General features: G+C 44.4%; 1 protein-coding gene across 1 annotated transcript in view; it reads left to right on the plus strand.

Moving 5' to 3' along the window:
- The window catches only part of NTS (neurotensin), a 52072-nt gene extending 32767 nt beyond the window's left edge, over positions 1 to 19305 (plus strand). Inside the window, exons 4-5 of the mRNA XM_030214854.1 lie at positions 12202 to 12426; positions 19156 to 19305. Coding sequence (XP_030070714.1) covers positions 12202 to 12426; positions 19156 to 19305 — 375 coding nt within the window. The remainder of the gene's footprint in view (positions 1 to 12201; positions 12427 to 19155) is intronic.
- Positions 19306 to 19548: the final 243 nt, after the last annotated feature.

Here is a 19548-nt window from a genome sequence, read left to right on the forward strand (position 1 = left end):
CCGACACGCCCCCGGGAACTTTGTTCGTCTCCGCGACGGACTGCAGTTGGGGGCGCCCAAAATCGGCTTTCGATTATACCGATTTGGGTGCCCACGGGAGAAGGGTGGCCATCTCCCGATTTGGGTCGGAATATGGCCGCCCTTCTCTTTCGAAGAGACGCCTTCCCCTGAAACCGCCCAACTCCGCGGGTTTCAAACACTTTCATCAGGGACAAGGGTTAAGGCCACAATCTCTCTCCTTCTGAGTCCTAAGGAATACTGCGAGACAATACTGTTTTGAAACCCGCGGAGTCGGGCGGTTTCAGGGGAAGGCATTTGTTGGACATTTACAGTTTGCATCTATTTTCAGCGAGACAAATTCAAGATAAGTGCACAGTGTTTCACAATTTATTTTTGCAAGTTGATTAATGATATTTATAGCACTTGGGTGATGGGGTGCAAATGACAAAAAATACCCTTCCAAAAAAATCTTTAAGAGTAATCCGATGAAAGAAGTGCTATACCACTGAATAGCAACTTTATTGTCTGCATTGAACAATGGGTTATATCTGAGGGTACTCTAATTATACTATATATATATATATATATATATCTACTATAATAAAACTCACCCTCAACGTTCTGAAGACAACGTTCTGAAGTCACTCAGTCACTCACTGAAGGGTTCATGGATTCATGGTGGTGAAGCCACAACACTGACCATGTTTCTCTGCCCCGCCCTCGCATGACGGACCAATCAGAAAAAACACCCTCAACATTCTGAAACACAAAGGACCATCACAACACCGTTCCCAGGCAACACTAGGCAACGTAAGACGGACCAATCAGAGGAAACTACGTGACAATAAGGGAAGAGCATTCCCCAGCAGAATGGCTCATTATCTGTGCAGCACGGAGAGCACAGAAACACCGCTGGAACGAGAGAATATTCCTGCTGTGGGTATGTGCAAAAATAGACCGGGGGGGGGGGGGGGGGGGGAGAAATTTTTAAATGCCTAATGCCAGTACTGAAAAGTGCCAGAGGGCCTATAGCACAGACTATAGTTGGGATCGCTTGACATGGAGTCAGAGGAGCCGGAAAACAACGTGCCCGTCACCATCTGGGATGTGGGCGAACAGGACAAGCTGCGGCCCAGCTGGAAGGATTACCCGTGACTCAGCCAGCAGCAAACAGCGACCAAGGAAGGGGGAGGAGTACTCCTTCCCTGCCTAGGAATTGCTGAAGACTGGCTGCCAAACTAACGAAACAAACACACACCGACGCACCACCTGCATCATTCGAAAGGCATCCACTCTTTCTTCAACAGAAATGCAAACTAATAATACAAAACAAACAAAGAATACATGGTTTCTCAGGCGGCTGCAGGTAACTCCCCACCCCCTTCCTCTTCCCCTTTTGCCGAAGCGGCCAAGGACGTGCCCAACCATCCCCAGCCTCAGGCAAGCTGTCTCCCACCTCGGGGATTCCCGAGCACCCGGAAAAAGATGGCGCTGATTCCTGCAGCGCATAAATGTTCCAGCATTCCCCTGCAGCCGGCCTGAAATGGACCAAACATACCAGATCACCCCCCGACTGCCCGAGACCGTGCTCTTCTCCCTTCCGCCAACTTAAAACAATCATCCCCGTCCTCAGGCAAGCCGTCACCCACCTCCAGGATGCCCAGAACCCCAGCCAATGGAAAAAGATGGCGCTGCTTCCAACAGCACATTTCTCTTCCAGCATTCCCCTACAGCAGCCCTGAAATGGCCAAAAAATACCGACAGACAAAGAACATGCTCCTCTACCTTCCGCCCATCTAAAACAACACTGCTGCCTCAGCACAACACAAAAAAAAAACCTGGAAAAAAAAAACATCATTCAGCAAAGGCTGACCCCCCTACAACCACATTTACATTTCACCAACAGAAAGACCCCCCTCCACAAACCTCCTTGACAGACAAAACCACACACACACAATACAACAGAAACACACCCTCAAAGCCACACACCAATCCAACCCACTTTGCCAGCACAGCACATCCCCCAACCCCCAAGCAAAAAACAAAACTACTACTACTACTTAACATTTCTAGAGCGCTACTAGGGTTACGCAGCGCTGTACAATTTAACAAAGAGAGACAGTCCCTGCTCAAAGAGCTTACAATCTAATAGACAAGTGAACGGTCGGTCCGATAGGGGCAGTCAAATAGGGGCAGTCTGGATTCACTGAACGGTAAGGGTTAGGTGCCGAAACACATCAACAACCTGCACACACACCGCACCCTCACACACTCACACACACACAAAATAACTCTGTGACACATACACACACACAAAAAAAGCCCCACATGCTAGCGCCCGTTTCATTGGTTTCGGAAACGGGCCTTTTTTACTAGTATATAATAAAATGCACCTCCAACATTCTGAAGCTGACTGCATGGCTGAGGCATTCCTGCTCTCTGTATCCATCTCCTGAAATGACATCACGTACTTCCAGGTTCGTCACAAACAGAAGTGACCAACCACACGAGGTTTCTCGGCTTCAGAATGTTGGAGGTGCATTCTATTAAATAGGATCGATCAGTTCCTTGAAGCACAGCCAGAGCTCAGCGTCCTGCACAGTAATGCTCAGACAACAGAGAGAGAGAGAGAGGGGGGGGGGGGGGGCTGACACCAGAGAGAGGGAGGGAGGGGGGTATATCTGTCACACACACATTCTCTCTCACACTCTCTCTCTCTCTCTCTCTCTCTCTCTCACACAGTCAATGTCTTTCACACACTGTCTTTCACACACTCTATGTCTCACACTGTATCACATTCACTCTCTGTGTCACACAGTCACACACTCTCTTGGTCTCATACACTCAGTCTCACAGAGAGTCTGTGTCTCACACACACTCTCTCTCTCGCACACACTGTATCTGTGTGAAACACACTTTCTCTCTCTCACAGTCAATGTCTTTCTCTCACTCTCACACACTGTCTCTCACACACTCTATGTCTCACACTGTATCACATTCACTCTCTATGTGTCACACAGTCACTCACAAACTCTCTTGGTCTCATACACTCAGTCTGTCTCGCACACACTGTATCTGTGTGAAACACACTCTCTCTCTCTCACACTGTGTCTCACCTACGCACTTGCACACACTCTCATTCTCTCTCACACACACACACACACTCTCTCTCTCACAGACACACTCGCACCCAGACTCACTCTCTCTCTCTCACACAGTCACTCTCACATACGCTCTCTCAAACATACACACTCCGAGGAAAACCTTGCTAGCGCCCGTTTCATTTGTGTCAGAAACGGGCCTTTTTTACTAGTATATATATATAAGTCAATTTAGGCAAACTGTGACACTAAGATATTTTTGTATATATTTTTGGTGGCTCCTGGTTGTTCTAGTATCCATATTTTATGTTACCAGAGACAAAGATATTCTCATTTTTATGTGGCAGAAAGTTTATTTCTCTAGATAAATGGTGAGCTGTCATTCACTGAATGTAAATTACTATTTACTTGCTGTTATTGGAGAACCAGTCAAAGCATCTTCCAGCATTTGCTGTCACTCAAGTCTCACAACTTCATGAATGACAGTAGCAAAGTCAACAAACTGAAAGGTATTTAAAACCTCAATAAACAAGATAATTACCCGAGCGGAAAATAATTTGCCGAAATAAAAGCAACTTCAGGTACTTTACTAGCACCTGCTGTACATTACATTTTGCACTTGGAAAAAACAAATTATAATTACTGATTGTGCCTCTTAACCCCTGCCTTTGTGTTGATGTCGATGACCTGACTGAAAAGCTCTCACAGCTGCCAAGTATTTTGTCTGCTGCTGTTAATTCAAGGTTCTTACCTGTTATTGTAGTTCAGAAAAAATGATGTAGCTCAGCTTTCTTTGGAAATATCCTGCCCCGAAAACAAGGAGGGAAGAAAAGAAGGATCCAAAGAGTCTAAATTGAAATGATATCAGGCTGAAAATTGATAGCCTGTATCGTTCACTGAGAACAGGTCATGTGACATTCATAGTAACTTAGCAGCATAGTCTATGACGGCAGGTGAAGACCTGTGCGGTCCATCCAGTCTACCCAACATGAGAAACTCATTTCACATGGCATGTGATACTTCATACGCAGATCTGTCTTGATCTGACCTTGCCATTTTCAAGGCACAGACTGTAGAAGTCTGCCCAGCACTGTTCTTCTACTAAAATTTACGAAGGTTATATTGGAGCCCCTTAACAATTACACCTCAGCCCATGAATATCTATTCAGTCCCCAGAGGCTAGGTAGGCACCAACCAGCGACAGGTGAGTCACACCCCTAGCAGAGATCAGGGCTAGTCTAGACTACCCAACATGAGAAACTCATTTCACATGGCATGTGATACTTCATACGCAGATCTGTCTTGATCTGACCTTGCCATTTTCAGGGCACAGACTGTAGAAGTCTGCCCAGCACTGTTCTTCTACTAAAATTTACGAAGGTTATGTTGGAGCCCCTTAACAGTTACACCTCAGCCCATGAATATCTATTCAGTCTCCAGAGGCTAGGTAGGCACCAACCAGCGACAGGTGAGTCACACCCCTAGCAGAGATCAGGGCTAGTCTAGACTAGGAGACACCTAAGGAGGGGCTAGCATTCTCCACCTTCCCTAAATTAAATTGGTAAATAGGAGGGGCAAGGGTGGGGTTTTCCATTTACATGTGCAGTTATAGAATAATGTAATTTACCTCCACCTTTTCCACATAGTTACATCAGGTCTATGACTGGTGTAACTGCAGTGCCTATATTTAAGATGCACAGATGCCAAGATATGTTACTAGTCTTTAACAATATCTGGGTCCCCAGATGCTCTCACCACATGGCATCAGGGCATTTAGAAGGAGGTGCCCTCTTAGAGAATCATCCTGTCGTGGCTGTGGCCGTGCTCCGAGCCACGCTTACCCACCGGCATCGGTTGGTGCTGGGGTCTGGTTTCATGGCTCTCCGTAGGTCCCCAGGCTGCTTCCCTGCTGCAGTCTGTTGCTTCCCATGCTCCTGGTTACCCTTTCAACCATGTAGGTCACTCCCTCTTTGGTACCACCAACATGGGCCTCCGACGAGTTCTTTAGGCACATGCGCGCTGTGGACGCCTGACGATGACATCACTTACTGTGGTCCATATAAGGGAGTTGGGGACATTCTTGTGAGTTGCTTCACAGTTCCTGAGTTCCAGAGTTCCTGTGTTCCTAAGTTCCTGCATCCCTGCCTTTCTCTGCCTCGCGCCTGGTCCCTGTATCCTGCCTGTCTGTCCTTTCCTAGCCCTGTTCCAGGGTTTCTTCCTGTTGCTCCCTCCACAGGGTTCTTTTAAGAACCACCCTTTGCCTACTTCCTTCCAAGGGTTCGTTTAAGAACCATCCTCAGCTTAGCTTCAGTCTGTGTTTACAGCCTGCTTGTCTTAGCTCCAGTCCAAGTCTCCAGCAAGGCCGGTTCTGCTTCCAGGCTGTACCTTCAGCTAGTCTGATTCTGTTTTTCCTTCGGGTGTCTCCTAGTCTAGACCAGTCCTGATCTCTGCTAGGGGGATGTGACTTGCCTGCTGCTAGTTGGTGCCCATCTAGCCTCTGGGTTGGTTAGGCTGTAGAATTAGTGAGGTCCAAGGGCTCACCGTCCTTGCCCCATGACACATCCCTGGACCTGGGGAACTGGGTTCAATTCCCGCTGCTGCTTGATGGTCAGCAGTGGGTTGAGATCCTGGGGAACCAGATTCAATTCCCTCTGCAGATCCGTTTGACCCTGGGCACGTCACTTAATCCTCCGTTGCCCCTAGTACAACTGTAGTACAATGTACTACTTAGACTGTGAGCCCACTAGGGACAGACCCAGTACCTGTAAAATGAAACTGTAAACTGCTTAGATCTAAGCGCTATATAAATACTTAAATGAATGAATGAATGAATGAATAACTGAATATCCCAACAATTGTATAGGATCCTCACTGAGCCCATATGACATTGTCCTATACATTCAAGTCCCTTTTAAAAATACCCTATATCTATGAAATTTAACATCGTGATGGAATACTTTTCACTCTTTGTTTTATATTTTGCTTTAATGCTCATTCATCAGTCTTTACCTTCACTATTTTTGAGGCTTAGCACAGCCTAATGGTAAACACTTTAACTAACTATGAGTGGCATACGGTAATATAACACCAGAGGGCATATTGTTTTCATGAACAATTAAAATTGAATTGCAATATAATTAAAATATAAAATAATTTTGAAGTAGTGTATCAGGATAGGCAAACAAAATCTAATTTGTTGTTTGCAGATATAATATATATATATAGCATTACAATATTAACTGATTTTTTTAAGAAAAAGGGCCCATTTATTTGCTGTGCCATTTGATTATAAGGGAGTCATGAGCTTTTCCATTTATTTTGATTTATTTATTTAGATCATTTATACCCCGCTTTTTGCCACGTAAAGCAGCCCCAGAGCGGCTTACAATGAACTAATGAAAACAATTACAATGACAGTAGAGAGAGCAGAAGGGAATAGAAATACAATATTTAAACAAATAAGCCGGCAGGGAATAGAAAGTAAAAAGAAGAGAAAGTAAAGAGTCCAGAATCGGATCTTGACTCGCTGAGACACATTAAGACAGGTCATCAGATCCTGCGAACAGGACAGGGATGCCGGCAGTAGCCAATGACTGGAATCGGCGATCCAAGAGGAAGCAGGGCCCCTTCAACATATAGCACTATCCAAGCACAAAGCAGCCGCAGATGACCAGCAGCCAACATCGCCGAGGACGACCACCAACATCACCGAGGACGACCACCCCGGTCCAGCAGCAAAGCCGAGAAGGTGTTGACTCGTAGTGACAGATGCCAGGAACAAGCAGCGTAGATGAGGACCCGGAGGCTGAGCAGAGCGAAAATCGTCGCTGGCGGAGCACACCGAAAGAGGACCCACAGTGCGGGAGACACCAGTGACCCGTTGAAAGGCTGGTGAAAAATCGGGGTATATGGACGCCAGAGGAATGCGGATCAACAGTCAAACAGGCTCCCTGCATTGCGCCAAACCGGACCCCGCTCCCCGGCACCTACAACCGCACTAACAATGCAATCGGGCCCCCAGCTAGCTCACAGACACGCCGGCGATGAAGCAACAAAAAAGAAAACCCTTCCTCTAAGTATTGGGGTAAATTTTTAGTCAGATGCCTAACCGCAAAGATACTCACATATTTGAAAACCCACACAAGACAAAATGAATTTTATAGAGAAATATGTGAAGGGGCATAATCGAAAGGGACGTCCAAGTTTTGATGAGGACATCCTCGCAAAACATCCCCATCCAGGGGCGGGGAAACCTGTATTTTCGAAATAAGATGGATGTCCATCTTTCGTTTCGATAATACGGTCAGGGATGCCCAAATCCTGAAATTTGGTCGTCCTTATAGATGGTCGTCCCTAGGCTTGGTCATTTCTGATTTTCGGCGATAATGGAAACCAAGGACGTCCATCTCAGAAACGACTAAATGCAAGCCATTTGGTCATGGGAGGAGCCAGAATTTGTAGTGCACTGGTCCCCCTCACATGGCAAGACACCAACCGAGCACCCTAGGGATAGACTTACCGCCGATTTGTAAAAGTGGTCCTTGGTGAATTAGAATGAGGGTTTGAAGCGTGTGCCAGCGTTTTGCAATCTTCATGCCTACCTTACCCACGCAATGTATGATTCCTGATTGTCTCTTCTTCATGTGGAAGGTTTGTACACATGGGGAGATTTCTTTAAATGGTGCTCAGACATGGGCACAAACCCTATATAGAATAACGCTTAGCACCGATTCTTTGAGTGCCACACATATGCTTAGTAAACCTATTGCCCAAGTTGGTTGTGCTGATCCATTATTCTATAACACTGCATGCAACCTTTTGAAAAATCCCTGACCCGCCCATGCCCCTCCTATGGCCCCACCCCCTTTTGGGTTGTGCACTATGAAATTTAGGTGTACAGCATTATAGAATAGAGTGCAGTAAAATTCATGTGCAAATCCTAATTAGATCCAATTAACATCGATAACTGATTATCGTCCAATTATTGATAGTTTAATGACTCGCGAACCATTTAAGTGACACACACATGTCAGGAGTGCATCCAAATCTGGGCACCAAATATAAAATCCGAGGGATCGGGGGTAATTCTTTAACTGTGTATCTATATATAGAAGCCCAGAGGTGCCCAGTGGGTGCGTATTCTATATAGGCTATGGTAGTCCTTTATAGCAAGGGTCCTTAAATTCAGTCCTTGAGGTCCATATCCGAGCCTGGTTTTCAGGATTTCCACAATGAATATGACTTTACATTCACTGCTTCCATTGCATGCAAATGGAGGATGCCCTCTTTTCGGTTTCATAACATAGCATTTACGTGTTATCTGAAAGAATAGTGCATGGTGTAATTACAGTAATACCTCGGTTTTCGTTGACTTCGGTTGTCGTCGGTTTTGTTTTTTGTCGATTTATTCTGTGAAAAATTTGTCTCAGATTTCGTCGGCGTGCCCATGTGACCTCGCTGCTAATTTTGCAAAAGCAAAGGGCGGCCCACGCATTCTCATGGTCAGTGTGGTGTTGTTTCTTGTTGTGTGAGCATCACCCCGCGCGTCTAGCCAAACAAATAATTGCCTCGGTTTTCGTCGGTTTCGGATTTCTCCAATTGTTTTCGGATGGATTATCGACGAAAACTGAGGTATCACTGTACCTGTGTAAGCACTGATTTTCTGTGCACTTGCATGCGAGGCGCTTGTAACTGCACATGCCCAGTTGTAGAATTGCCTTTTATGCGACAATAACTGTGCTCAATAAATGACCATCGGTTGGTCCTTCCCAGTCCGAAAAAGGCCAGCATGGAACCCACACGCCACTGTGCCTTCCTTTTTGGCTGCTCCTTTTAACTGACACTCGCTCCTGAAGGAGATTTGTAGTGAACTATCTCATGAAAAACTTAAAGCAGCTCTAAAAACTTGGCTTTTTGTGTTGGTTTTTGACTCCGACTAAATGGGCATCTTTTAGACCTGCCTCTTTTCAGGATTGCCTTACCCCTCCCCACTTTGCTCCTCTCCCTCTTATACCCCTTTCCCCAGGGCTTTTGGTCCTGTTTTTATCTCTGACTTAAACTTGTACGAATATTGCAGTTCTTTTCCATATGTTTTAGTTTTAATCTACGTTAACTGCTTTGATCTGCTAAGTTAGCAAAGGTGATATAAAGCTCATGCCAAAAACTTAAACAATTAGTATGTGTCAAATTTTAGAAAATTAGACATTCAGAAGTTTTATGCTTTATTGAACCAAAAAAAAAAAAAAAAACTCCCGCAACTATTACAACGTCTGTGCTGTTTTCAGTACCGCTAGACTCCTTTCCCAAACCATATGATGAGAGAAAGTAATCTAGCAGTTGAAGCAATGGGCTGAAAACCAGGAAGCCAGGGTTCAAATCCCACCTCTGCCACTAACATTTATTTATTTATTTATTTGTTACATTTGTATCCTACATTTTCCCACTTATTTGCAGGCTCAATGTGGCTTACATTATGCCGTAATGGCGATCGCCATTTCACATTCCTTGCTACCTTTGAGAAGTTACTATCTCCCATTGCTTTCGGTACCACTTACCTAGTAACCTCTTCAGGCCTGGATATATTGTCACCAGTATAGAGGGAAACACCAAGGGAGACTGATCAAACTAGAAGAAAAGGGAGTTGGCCACAGACATCAAAGGATAAGCTCATGGACAGTATTTCAGCCAATGCCTGTGCCAGGGGTCTGCCACATAGACACGAACTTGTATGCTGTCAGTGCATAAGTACATAAGACATAAGTATTGCCATACTGGGAAAGACCAAAGGTCCATCGAGCCCAGCATCCTGTTTCCAACAGTGGCCAATCCAGGTCACAAATACCTGGCAGAAACCCAAATAGTAGCAACGTTCCATGTAGAACCCCAAAGAGTAGCAAGATTCTAGAATTCTAAAGAATAACAAGGTTCCATGCAGAATTTCAAAGTGTAGCAACATTCCATGAAGAACCCCAAAGAGTAGCAAGATTCCATTCAGAATCCCAAGTACATAAGTGTTGCCACACTGGGAAAGACCAAAGGTCCATCGAGCCCAGCATCCTGTTTCCACCAGTGGCCAATCCAGGTCACAAATACCTGGCAAGATCCCAAAAAAGTACAAAACATTTTATACGGCTTATCCCAGAAATAGTGGATTTTCCCCAAGTCCATTTAATAACGGTCTATGGACTTTTCCTTTAGGAAGCTGTCCAAACCTGTTGTAAACTCCGCTAAGCTAACCGCCTTTACCACATTCTCTAGCAACATATTCCAGAGTTTAATTTCACGTTGAGTGAAGAAATAGTTTCTCCGATTCGTTTTAAATTTACTACATTTTAGCTTCATCGGATGACCCCTAGTCCTAGTATTTTTGGAAAGCGTGAACAGAAGCTTCACATCTACCTGTTCAACTCCACTCATTATTTTATAGACCTCTATCATATCTCCCCTCAGCCGCCTTTTCTCCAAGCTGAAGAGCCCTAGCCGCTTTAGCCTTTCCTCATAGGGAAGTCGTCCCATCCTCTTTATCATTTTCGTCGCCCTTCTCTGCACCTTTTCTAATTCCACTTTTTTGAGATGCGGCGACCCGAATTGAACACAATATTCGAGGTGGAGTGATACAAAGGCATTATAATATCCTCAGAGTGGAGTGTGTATTCAACAATGCAGATGCTTTAAAGAAGAAGTTATCAATTGTATTTTTCTATCATTCAATCGTGACCCTTCACGCAGGCATTGACTAAATTACAGTCTATGTTGGGTCATTTTTATAACCTTTGCTGTGACATAATATAAATATCCTTTGACTTCCATAGCCAGCTTCTGTTTGAAGGGACAAACCTGAGTGCTAATCACTACTGTACAATCATTACTACTTGTAGAAGCACTATAAAAATGATCATAACAATATTTAAACTCTGTAGTCAGCATTTCTTTTAAACATCGGCTGCGGCGTTTAAATATAATTCTGCATTTTCAGCCACTATTTGGACAGCGGTGCTGAAAATCCAGCTATACCACCAAACAGAGTTATCTGTATAATGCCGATTTGTGCTCAATATTTAACTTATTTTAATATATATGTCTTTTCATGGTGTTCAGTGTTATTAGCTGAGATTACATTTTTAATTTTAAATGATTAATGTGTATGCAATTGTTTGTTTTGTAGCCCCTGATGCAGCCCAGTTGGGCGAAGCACGGCCTGTGTCGGGCTTTCTAATTTTATTTGCACCTATTTGTAATAAATATTATTTTTTTCATCCACGTATCTGCTTTGGTTGTTTTCCACCCCAAATACTGTACGGTGCAGTATTAGAGCTAAGAGTATGTTTTCAATCGTTCAAGACATGAGTGAATATCCTATATAATAAAACTCACCCTCAACATTCTGAAGACACTGACGTCACTGTCAGGTCCTCCGGGCACTTCCTTCCGGTTCGAAGCCTTCGTGGTGGTGAAGCCACCGAAAACACTGTGTTGGGGCCCCGTCCTCGCGTCAAACGTGATGATGTCGAGGGCGGAGAAATGGCGTCAGTGGCTTGCAGAGGTCCGCAACAATGGCGGTCAGTGCCTTCAGAACGCCGAAGGGGTGAGTAGGGAGGGGGGGAGGTTCGGAAGGAAACCATGCTAGCGCCCGTTTCATTTGCGCAAGAAACGGGCATGTTTTACTAGTATATTATATTTAACACATTTATACCCCACATTTTCCCACTAGTTGTAGGCTGAATGTGGCTTACACAAAACCGTAGGGCAGGTTACAATTCAGAAAATACAATTAGACAATGTAATGGAGGATAATAATCGCATAGGTATCGTAAAAACAACAAAGACAATAAGAGAAAAAAAGATAGTAAGGTCCATAAAATTTTGCAATAACAAAGAAGAAGTAAGTTAGGTTGGGTCTGGAGGGTGAGCCTTCTTGAACAGGGTGGTCTTCAGTAGTTTTCTGAAATTTAGATGGTTCTGAGTTAATTTTAAGATTTTGGGTAATGCATTCCATAAATGCATTGAGGCATTATTGACCTTGGAGGTTAAACAAGCCTCCACTTCATTGGTACTACATGAGAAGTCAGCTGCATCTTATATCTTGCTTTCGGCTTTCTAGGTAAACAAGGCAAGACTTCCTTACTGGAAAATGGCCCTGCAAAATGTCTGCGGTCTTATCAATAACTTAAACAGCCCCATAGAGGAGACAGGGGAAACAAGTGACGAGGAGCAGGTACCGAGGAAACCATTTCCAGCTTCCATGGATGGCTTTAACTTGGAAGCGATGCTGACTACATACCAGCTTCAGAAAATCTGCCACAGCAGAGCTTTACAGCATTGGGAGGTAAGGGAAGAGTTACATATCCCAAGTCTTTTTCTTTCTCTCTGTGTTACTATCCATAATTTCCAAATACTGCAGTGTCCAGATTGGTAAACCACTGTTCAAGCATGAAAAAAGCCATGAATGTACTTTTCTATGGACATGGAGGGGGGGGGGGGGGGGGGGGGGGGGAGGGCGCAATTCTGTACTATAACTTTATGCCATGACGTAGGCGCCATAATGGGATGTGCTTAGTGCCAGTTCTATAATAGCTTAAAATACACCTAAGCTGATGGGGTCCTTTTACTAAGACGTGGTAAAATGTGGCCTGCGGTAGTGTAGGCGTGTGTATTGGGCACGCGCCGGGCCAGTTTTTACCGTATCTACAAAAAAATGGGGTTTTTTTTTAATGGGACAGGAAAAGGGCCTGCGGTAAAAATGAAACCAGCATGTGCCCAGCACCGGCCTGAGCCCTTAATGCCACCCATTGATCTAGTGATAAAGGCTCATGTGCTACACGCATGGTGACCGGTTGGCCTGTGCCAAGTGCCGATTACCGCCGGAACCGGTGCATGTAGGATTAAATAAATAAATAATTCATCCAGGCATTAAGGGCACATGCCAAATCTGAAATTACCGCCAGGAGGGCATGCTAGCCTGGCGGTAGTCTCCTTTTGGGACATGCTGCACGTACTGCAGCTTAGTAAAAGGGCCACAGAGAATACTAGTGCAAAGATACATTAGTGCCCAGAAATTTAGGCATACCCATTTATGACAGGTCAATGGCTGGTATAAATTGGCATACCTAGGTGAACTATGCAACGGACACATCTGATAGCATTCTGTATGTTGCACATGTCACTTGGCGACAAACCCATGACCTGCCCATGCTCCACCCGCCTGTATGTCCCCTCAAAAGTTACACATTAACTCTCAGATTCTATATATGGTTTGCATGTGGAACTTAATTGTTTAACAAGCTAATCAGCGCTGATAATTGGCTGCTAATGAGCAATTATCGGCACTATTTTGATTTGTGTGTGCAACTTTCTAAGCATATTCTGCAAAGCGATGTTCGTAAATTCGAATGTGTGGATCATGAAAGGCCATGGGAGGGGTAGGGGCAGATCACGGATGTTCCTGAAAATTATGCGCACTGTTACAGGATGTGCCCGATCTGCACCTAAATAAGACATGGGCAAATATTTATACAAGGTTTTAATTGGTGTAAATGGTTGCGCCTACATTTTAGTCACGGGAACGACTGCTACATGTATTCTATAAATTGCGCCTAACGTTAGGCAAAGTTTATAGAATACTGCTAAGCACATTTTTTGGCACTGATTTTTTTGGCACCATATATAGAATTATTATTATTACATTTGTACCCCGCACTTTCCCACATAATGCATATTCTGTAAATAAATTGTCACAATATATAGAGAGGGAATATACAAAATATTAATATATCTCTTAATAATTCAACATAAATTCAAGATATCTATAAATAATAATTCTTATATACCTGCTATTGTGGTTTACATTGACCATCAATTTTTCTTTTATCAATTATTATTTATATAAATTTTATGAAACGTGCTCAGTTCGCTCATCAGTCATATTTAAAGTGACTGGCTGAGTAGAGAACCATCATCGCACTTTGGCGTTCTCAAATGTTGGAAGACTTAATTAGCTCTCCCACAAACTTTTATTTGAAGATTAACCCCAACTAGTTACCGATACACCAACATCGAATCCCTAAGAAATCACCCTCAAATGTCATACCCACCTCCCTGGCAGCAGTATGCAGGTCCCTGGAGCAGTTGTTAGGGGGTGCAGTGGACTTCAGGCAGGTGGACCCAGGCCCATCCCCCCCTACCTGTTACAATTGTGCTGCTTAATGCTTAGTCGTCCAACCCCCCCCAAACCCACTGTACCCACATGTAGGTGCCCCCCTTCACCCCTTAGGGCTATAGTAATGGTGTAGACTTGTGGGTAGTGGGTTTTGAGGGGGATTTGGGGGGCTCAACACACAAGGGAAGGGTGCTATGCACCTGCGAGCTCTTTTACCTTTTTTTTTTTTTTTTTGTAAAAGTGCCCCCTAGGGTGCCCGGTTGGTGTCCTGGCAAGTGAGGGGGACCAGTGCACTACGAATCCTGGCCCCTCCCACGAACAAATGCCTTGGATTTATTCGTTTTTGAGCTGGGCGCTTTCATTTTCCATTATCGCTGAAAAACAAAAACGCCCAGCTCACAAATTGTCGAATAAAACATGGACGTCTATTTTTTTTTAAAATACGGTTCGGTCCGCCCCTTCAAGGACCCGTTCTCGGAGATAAACGCCCATGGAGATAGACGTTTTCGTTCAATTATGCCCCTCCATGTCTTCTTCAGGAGGAAGCCGCTAAAACGTTCATACACAGTAGAAACTCCACCTTAAATCTCTGCATTTTTCCTTTAGCACCTCTGTCTAATAACTAAAAACTAATAAACATGCAATACATGTAATTCTGAATAATCTCATACCTAAATATATATTCATGAAATGGTCACTTAGCAAATGGGAACTCCAACCACAATTGATCGGAATAGTTCGTTTAACCAAGAAGTCAAACCAGTTTAAATAGGATCCGGAAATAGACAATCCCACTCACGCAAAAAAAAATAAAAAAATATATATATATATATAAAATTGATAAAAGAAAAAAAGAAAAATCGATGGTGGTCAATGTAAACCTACAATAGCAGGTATATAAGAACTATTATTTATAGATATCTTGAATTTGTGTTGACTCATAAATTGTCGCCAGAAAAAATCCGTGTTAAGCAGTGTCCTATAAAGGGTGTTCAAGTTGAGCGCTCTTTATAGAATAATGCTTACAGACAATTCCTGTGTTTAAATTTGAGCACCGGTATTTACACTAACTGAAATCTAGTGTAAATGCCGGCCTCAACTCATGGCATTTTAATGTGTAAATTACATTATTCTCCAACACTGTGTGCAAATTTTTGGAATGCTCCTGACCCGTCCATGCCTCTTCCCTGGCCACACCCTCTTTTGAGTTGTGCACTATGGGGCCCTTTTATAGAGCCCAATGCGGGCTTACCGCTCACTCTTTTGGGACTACTGCCGGCCCAACATGGCTGCCAGCGGTAGTCCCGCCCTGAGTGCGTGCCATTTCCGGGGGACAAAGAAAACCCCTGTAAAAGGCTTGCGCAGTGGTAACTCAGTGTAATCGGTCATTGCTGTGTGCTGCCTAGTTACTGCCGGGTTAGTGCGGTACGGGTCCTGCAGTCGCAAGGCCATGCAGTAAGAGTCCTCTTACCACATGGCCATGTGTGCTGGGTACTTTTCTACCTGCTGTGATAAAAAGGGCCCAGGTGCGTGGGAAAAAAGAATCCCTGCAGCCAGTGCAGGGCCCTATTTACCAACTTGGTAAAAGGACCCCTATGGGATTTAGGCATATGGTGTTAAAGAATAGCGTGTAGGCAGATGTACATGCAAATCCAAATTAGTGCCAATTAACTGCAATAAGTGATTAAGTCCAATTAATTCATACTTCATGGTTCGTTAACTTGCGACAGCCATTTTCAAAACAGAGACTGAACAGACAGGAACGTAGGAGGACGGCTCCTGCCCCAGCTCACCACTGGACAACCAGGGTTATAAGGTAGACCCAAGTTGGGGGCCTATGGTGGTTCTGAGAGGGGGCTGTTCTTTTTACAAGGAGGGAGCGAGCATTTCCAGTTTGGTGGGTGGGCTGGAGGCAGAGCCAGCTGTGTCAGAACACCTCGGCAAAGGGAGGGAACGGTAAGAATGCTGGTTGCCACACGGGGAGGTAGAGCAGGAAAGGGAAAGAGGATTACTGGTACTTGAATGTAAACCATCGGTTTATATTTGAGTTAACATTCTCCCTCCCCTCTTTCTTAGGGGAAAAATGTTACTTTGGTTTATATGCAGATGGGTTTATATTTGAGTATATATAGTAGTTTAAAATAATGGTTGACTCCTGACTACTGATGCACCATTTTAAGAGAGCAGTTTGCCTCAGTGGTGTACCAAGGGGGGGCGGTCCGCCCCGGGTGCACGCCGCTGGGGGGTGCCGCGGCGCATGCCTGTCGGCTCCGAGTTCGCTAACTTTGCTCATTCGCTGCAGCTCTCTCTGCCCCGAAACAGGTTACTTCCTGTTCCGGGGCAGAGGGAGCTGCAGCGAACGAGCGAAGTTAGCGAACTAGGAGCCAACAGGCGCGCACCGCGGCACCCCCCCAGTGGCGTGCACCAGGGGGGGTGTCATTTTGCCCGGGGGGGAGGTGTCATTTCGCAGGGGGGGGGGGCGCGCTGCACCCGGGAGGGGGGCGCATCAGCGATCCGCCCCGGGTGCCATTCAGGCTAGGGACGCCACTGGTTTGCCTTTTTCTGTACATCTCTTTGGTCTTCTTTAGTTATATTGGGTATTTGCAATGTCTACAGAAAAGTTTTCATTTTGTGCTCTGTGATTATGTTTTGGATTTCCTGTTGTTTATATCATTTCAATTTCCCATTTAGTTTTTGCTCATATCATTTTTTTTTTTTACAATACACATATCTTTATATAGCACATGTACTTTGGTCAAACGCATTAGTACACTGGAATGTTTTAGTGTATTCTCAAAAACCATTAGCACATTGTAAAACTATAAAAAGAAAAAAAAAGAAACAATATTTTGTACATTTTTAGTGTTTTGCAATAAAAATAACACAAAACAAGAAATATTGCTGATGACTTAGGGGAGAATTCATCAAGCAGCGTTGGGTCCTTCAGTTGTGTTATTTGGTCCTTAAGGTCAATTGGTGCAAGTGGCCGCACCTAAAGTTAGGCGCGATTCCTGGGCCTAAGCGCTATTCTATAAGCTGCGCCTAACTTTAAGTATGGCTTATAGAATAGCATTTTTTCAGCACCGAGTACCATATAGAGAATCTAGCCCTATATATAGAATTAGGGGGTAATGTATGCCAAATCAATTTAACATGTATTAACTTCTGAATTAAAGTGCAATAACTCAGGGGTCCTTTAACAAAGGTATGCCAAAAAATGGCCTATGCTAGTGTAGGCGCGTGTTTTGGGCGCACACAGATCCATTTTTCAGCGTGCCTGTAAAAAAATGCCTTTTTAAAACTTTTGCCGAAAATGGATGTGCAGCAAAATAAAAATTGGCGCTTGGCCATTTTGGGTCTGAGATCTTACCGCCACCCATTGACGTAAGGTCTCACATGGTAGCCGGGCAGTAATGGTCTACATGTGCCAAATGCCCGTTTTTGCCATGTGTCAGGAAATGAAAATGATTTTCGTACGTGCGTAGCGGATGCAAGTAAAAAATGAAATTACTGCCCAGGCCACGTAGTAACTCCAAATTGAGGGGCATAATCGAACGGGGGCGCCCATCTCTAAGGATGGCCCCGTAAAGGGGCATCCCCGACCATATTATCAAAACAAGATGGGCAGTCATCTTTCATTTCGATAATACAGTCGGGGACGGCCAAATCTCAACATTTGGGTCGACCTTAGAAATGGCCGCCCTTAGATATGGCCGACATTGGTTTTCCGCTGATAATGGAAACTAAGGACGGCCATCTCAAAACCGGCAAAATCCAAGCCATTTGTTCATGGGAAGAGCCAGCATTTGTAGTGCACTGGTCCCCCTCACATGTCAGGATACCAACCGGGCACCCTAGGGAGCACTGCAGTGGACTTCAGAAAAAGCTCCCGGGTACATAGCTCCCTTACCTTGTGTGCTAAGCCCCCCCAAACCCTCCCCCAAACCCACTACCCACAACTGTACAACACTACCATAGCCCTTAAAGGGTAACCGGGGGCACCTAGATATGGGTACAGTGGGTTTCGGGTGGGTTTTGGAGGGCTCCCATTTACCACTACAAGTGTAACAGGCAGGGGGGGATGGGCCTGGGTCCGCCTGCCTGAAGTACACTACAGTATCCACTAAAAATTGCTCCAGGGACCTGCATAGTGCTGTCATGGAGCTGGGTATGACATTTGAGGCTGGCATAAAGGCTGGCAAAAAAATGTTTTTTAATTTGTTTTTTTGGGTGGGAGGGGGTTGGTGACCACTGGGGGAGTAAGGGGAGGTGATCCCCAATTCCCTCCGGTGGTCATCTGTTCAGTTTGGGCACCTTTTCAAGGCTTGGTCATGAACAAAAAGGGACCAAGTAAAGTCGGCCAAATGCTCGTCAGCGACACCCTTCTTTTTTCCATTATGGGCAGAGGATGGCCATCTCTTAACCATGCCCCCGTCCCGCCTTCGGTACACTGCCGACACGCCCCCTTGAACTTTGGCCGTCCCTGGTACGGAAAGCAGTTGAGGACGGCCAAAATCGGCTTTCGATTATGCCGATTTGGCCGCCCTTCTCCTAAAGGCGCCCATCTCCCGATTTGTGTCGGAAGATGGGCGCCCTTCTCCTTCGAAATTAAGCTGGATAGGCACATATTGGGTGCACATAGGTGCCTACGCGGCTTAGTAAAAAGGACCCTCAATGAGGGACCTGTTTACTAAGCCACAGTGGCTTAGCAGGCCCTTAGCTTCTTGGAAAGTGTGCAATGGCCTGAGTTTATGAAATGAACTGAAAAATGCCCCCCAAAAATCGAGTAAAAGCACAAAACGAATAGAAAAAGTTTGCACCATTAATTGGACATCACATTTTTATAATGGCATTCAAAATGCTGATTTTTTTCCGCTTTTCTTTTTTCTTCTGTTGCAGTTACCTCAGCAAGACCTTCCTGAGCCAGGAAGCACAAACCATGAGAAAGATGAAGTAATAAAGAGAAAAATACCCTACATTCTAAAGAGACAAACGCATATCAGTAAAGCCAGAAGACCTTACATACTCAAAAGAAGTTCTTATTACTGACATAGTTTAAAAAAAATAAAATAAAACATAGAAATAATGTATATTTAATTTATAAGTAACTGTGCCTCATGGTTATTTTTGTTTAAATAGAAAAATCATATTTATGTGGAAAATATATTATGGAGAAATTATCAAAATGAGAAGATAATTGTGTCTTTTCTTGCAAGTGTTGTTTTCTTATGTGATTTTTATTTCCCTCAAATTAAAAACAAAACAAATATAACTGGACCAATGCATTTTCAA

This window comes from Microcaecilia unicolor, chromosome 9 (assembly GCF_901765095.1).
Source record: "Microcaecilia unicolor chromosome 9, aMicUni1.1, whole genome shotgun sequence".
Lineage (NCBI taxonomy): Eukaryota > Metazoa > Chordata > Amphibia > Gymnophiona > Siphonopidae > Microcaecilia > Microcaecilia unicolor.